At 42.4% G+C, this 4,125-nt stretch overlaps 1 protein-coding gene across 1 annotated transcript; it reads left to right on the top strand.

Moving 5' to 3' along the window:
• Positions 1-230: 230 nt before the first annotated feature.
• On the top strand, positions 231-2,857 carry LOC104954698 (cell migration-inducing and hyaluronan-binding protein-like; the record flags this gene model as incomplete). The annotated part of the gene is made up of 2 exons (XM_010781878.1): positions 231-440; positions 2,636-2,857. Coding segments are annotated over 2 exons (432 nt in total), but the record flags the coding sequence as incomplete, so codon positions are not given.
• Positions 2,858-4,125: the final 1,268 nt, after the last annotated feature.

The following is a 4,125-nucleotide window of genomic DNA, read 5'->3' as shown; positions in this document are numbered from 1 at the left end:
ACGAGGCTGAGGCGAGCCGTTTAGTGGAGAAAGTGAATACTGCTGAATGCACATACTTTACAAAGATGCTGTATGCGAAACCAATGTGAGTTTGGAAAATTGCACAGTATTTTTCTATTTTAGTATACCTCAACAATGGAATTATGATCAGTGGAAATGGACATGACATGGGACCTTTAATACCTCAATTTGATTTGAAGTGACTGACGTGTATCTGCGGTCCTCTTCAGGTGGAGCGGGGCTTCCGGGCGGTTCATATATCGGGGGTGGAGCTGCAGCACATGGGCCAGCAAACAATGGGACACTACCCAGTTCATTTCCATATGAACGGAGACGTGGACGAGAGGGGGGGCTACGACCCCCCCACAGCTGTCACCGACCTGTCCATCCACCACTCCTTCTCCCGCTGCGTCACCATCCACAGCTCCAACGGACTGATGGTACGTAAGGAAGATTTATTCAAGTTTAATTTTTCAATTGTAATACATTTAGAGTATTTGTAAGCATAATTAAGAAAAAGTTAGACCTTTTGGGAAATATGCTTATTGTTCAGGTGTTATCTTCGTGTCTAACGCTTGTGAATAAGCACAATTCCTGCAATAGAAAACTTGTATATATAGTATAAAGTTGCCATTTGATTGACCTAAATAGTTTTAGATTTAGGTCAGAGCACATTTTCAATTGGCAGGTCACATTTAAAACACCCACACTTGATGACACACTTCATTGAAAACACTTTATGACAACAACAAAAAACATTCCTGTGTGTATGTGAACTTGAAATGGATTTAAACTAAATTAAAGAGGACATATTATGTTAATTTTCAGGTGTATATCAGTATCTAGTGTCTCTACTGGGACATGTCTCCATGCTTTAAAGGTCCCATGTCATGCTTTTCCGGTTATTACCCGTCCCCTTGTGTGTTATGTAGCTTTTTCTGCATGTAAACGGTCTGCAGAGTCACAAACCCTCAAAGTACACCCTGTAGGGAGTACAACTCTAACACAGAAAATACCTGTCTATGCTGCCCCAGAACACCTCGTTGGACATTTCTCTTTTTCTTCCTGGGTACAGTGACGTGAACATGCCCAGGTCCAAATGGACCAATCCGTGGAGCTCCTCACACACACACACTCATTCTGCCGTATATTTTCTCAGCCGCGATACTCGCGGAGTTTCGCCGGCACACTCAACCTTATCTTTTCTCAGCCGCAGCTGCGTGGATCTCCACTCACAGTTCGCCACACACTCACGTGTGTGCTCAGGCTGAGTTCATGCTGAGTTTCACGTAGTCTCGCTGTCTCGCTGTCTCGCAGCAACCAGGAAACGACACCAGTAATCCAGCTCACGCTGTCGGCTCCTCGAGTCTCAAAGGGCGGAGCAGCGAGCCCCGCAACGTCGCGCCAATACGGCACCCAGACCCCACACAGCATTCTCATCTGTTTGTCATTTTCTGGTTGCTAACAAACACCATTGTAACACATAAACACACATCAGATGGATCATGGAATTATGATCAGTAGAAATGGCCATGACATGGGACCTTTAATGTTCAGAAAGCTCTTTTATTTTTCTCATACTGCCTGTCTTTTCACCCTCTGTCTGAAAACAGAGCCCGGTCTGCTCTGATTGGTTAGCTGGCCGGATCTGTTGTGATTGGTCAACAGCTTAGAGATGTCCCGCCCCTTAGCCTATAACGTACAATGTGTTGAAGCACTAGACAATAGAAGTGTGAGTGTTACATAGTGATGTCACTTTGTCACAAAAGTAAACAAAGGAGTCCAATGGAGGCATTTCAGGCAGGGGGGAGGGGGGGGTTAGCCTTTGCAGACCATTTACATGCACAAGAACCTATATAACACACTACAGGAAAGGGAAACCCCCGTAAAAAGCATAATAGGATCTCTTTAAAAAACTACAGTATGTACAGTCAAACTACAGTATGTACAGTCAAACTACAGTACTGTATGTACAGTCAACATTTTCAGCTTTCTTTTGGGGTTTTTTATTTGACAAAAATAGCTCATCAGGCAGGTTTTTGCTCCTCATCACCTCCATTTCCTGTTGGTTCCCATGTTAAATCCCCTAGTTTATCCCGGAAACAACATCTACTGAAGAAACTGCTAAATAAACTTCAGAGGGCCTGAATAACTAAACATTTTTATAATCACAGTTTGATCTGTAGGTCCAATTGAAAGAGCAGACAGAAATAGCTGAAGGGTAATTTTCAGGTTATAATTTCATGCCATCAATGGCTGCAGGAAGTCAGCCAAGGACATTGATCCACATCCTTTTATAACAGATGCATTCAGTGAGCAACCTTCATCTGAATGTTTGGGGCACTATCTTAGAACACAATATCCCAATAAATCTGTGCCCAGAGACAAGAAGAAAAGATACTCTGAAGTGATGTTTTAGAGTCTCACTTCTTGCAGTATTCAGTCATTTTCAGTCAAATTGTATGATATGTTTTAAGTAACAAAAGAGCAACCCCCCTCCTCCAGGTTGAATCTTAAATTAAGCCCTGGAAAGTTTCAGTCAATTTTGAAAATGATTTCTCCAAATTGAGGACCAAGGCTTTGCACTAGTGTGATGATCCTGTGTTTCCTTAAAAAGCATCTGTTTTGCCCCCAGGTGAAGGACGTGGTGGGCTATGACACGCTGGGCCACTGTTTCTTCACGGAGGACGGTCCAGAGGAGAGGAACACATTCGACCACTGCCTGGGTCTGATGGTGCGAGCCGGAATGCTGCTGCCTTCAGACAGAGACAGCAAAATGTGCCGGCACATCACCGAAGGATCGTACCCAGGATATGTAGCCAACCCCCGGCAAGACTGCAGGTACCACACACACTGATAACTGAATGCACGTCTTGACCTCTTCTATCCCATTGAGGGTCTCTGCCCAGTGAATAAATATGTTTTCTTACATTGAAGCTTCTTAAGGAACATATAAACATTGGTTTTCAGAAAAGACCGATGTAAAACACAAGGAAAATGTGTGATACTCAAGGTAAGAAAATGCAGACTTTACTTTAGTGTTCAACCTGCATCGCAGAGACCACACCTTTAACAACTTGTTCTACTGTTCCCGTCATCGTGCTGCTCTGAATGACCCGAAAGCACATTTTAAAGTGGTCACTCCCTGGCTGAGCTGAATCTGAGTGGTGCTGACTCATCTAATCTCTCAGACAATGGGGGGTGAGGCCTCCCTTATTGAAAGTCTGAGCAAATAGCAAGGGAATCAGCAAGTCACCGTGAATGTCCCGCAGCCCCTTCATATACAAACCAAACCATCCTTTTGCCTGGGAAGATTCAGAATGTAAAGACATCATCTGTAAGAGTCAGCCATGAAAAGAGCTAATCGAAATTCTCTACATACTAAGGAAAGATGCTTTAATGCTTGTTTTCTTAAGGGAATACTTTATACATTAATAATATTATATATTATATGTATATGAATTGTTTAATTATATGTATTCATTTTTAAAGTAATCCTTTGCAGTGTTTCCCCTAAGTTTACTGCCTTGGCATTTGTATTAAAAGTAGTATTTGTACATTAAAAAGTAATAAAGTACAGTGTTACACTGTATTGTATTACTTTTATTCAAACTGAATTCCCTTCTTATCATGTAGCCTACACTTCTTCCTTTCATTGATACATTTAAATCACCTGACTACAGCATATAACATACCTGCTGCAACCCTGTGCTGCTGCTGCTGCTTCTCTCTATTGCTGGAGGCAGCTCCACCTCATCTGATCTCTGATATGAAAGAAATCGTGTTATGATCATATTGAGCTATCGGTGTGAGTCTAACATTAAACAAGCAGTCTGCTTGTCATACATTGCTGACGATACATTTTAAGTGGCAATTTGTTGAGTCACAGCCGCTAAATGCCGGTAGCATCAAGCTAGCAAATCCTGCATTAGCCTCACATCAACAGGTGTAGACAGAACATCCAATTATTCTGAGCTAATTTACTGAAAAATAATAATAATAAACAAATTTGAAACTGGAGGGGGGGACACAAACGGGCAGACAGTAGAGCTCGGGGCAATAATGCAGATTTGTTTGACTTTTTTACACTTTGTTGTTCTCCTCCTTTCCTCCGCTCTTGTCTCT

Source organism: Notothenia coriiceps, unplaced genomic scaffold (genome assembly GCF_000735185.1).
Source record: "Notothenia coriiceps isolate Sejong01 unplaced genomic scaffold, NC01 NC01_scaffold00023631, whole genome shotgun sequence".
In the NCBI taxonomy this organism is placed as follows: Eukaryota; Metazoa; Chordata; class Actinopteri; order Perciformes; family Nototheniidae; genus Notothenia; species Notothenia coriiceps.
This window is presented reverse-complemented; position numbering and strand designations above follow the sequence as displayed.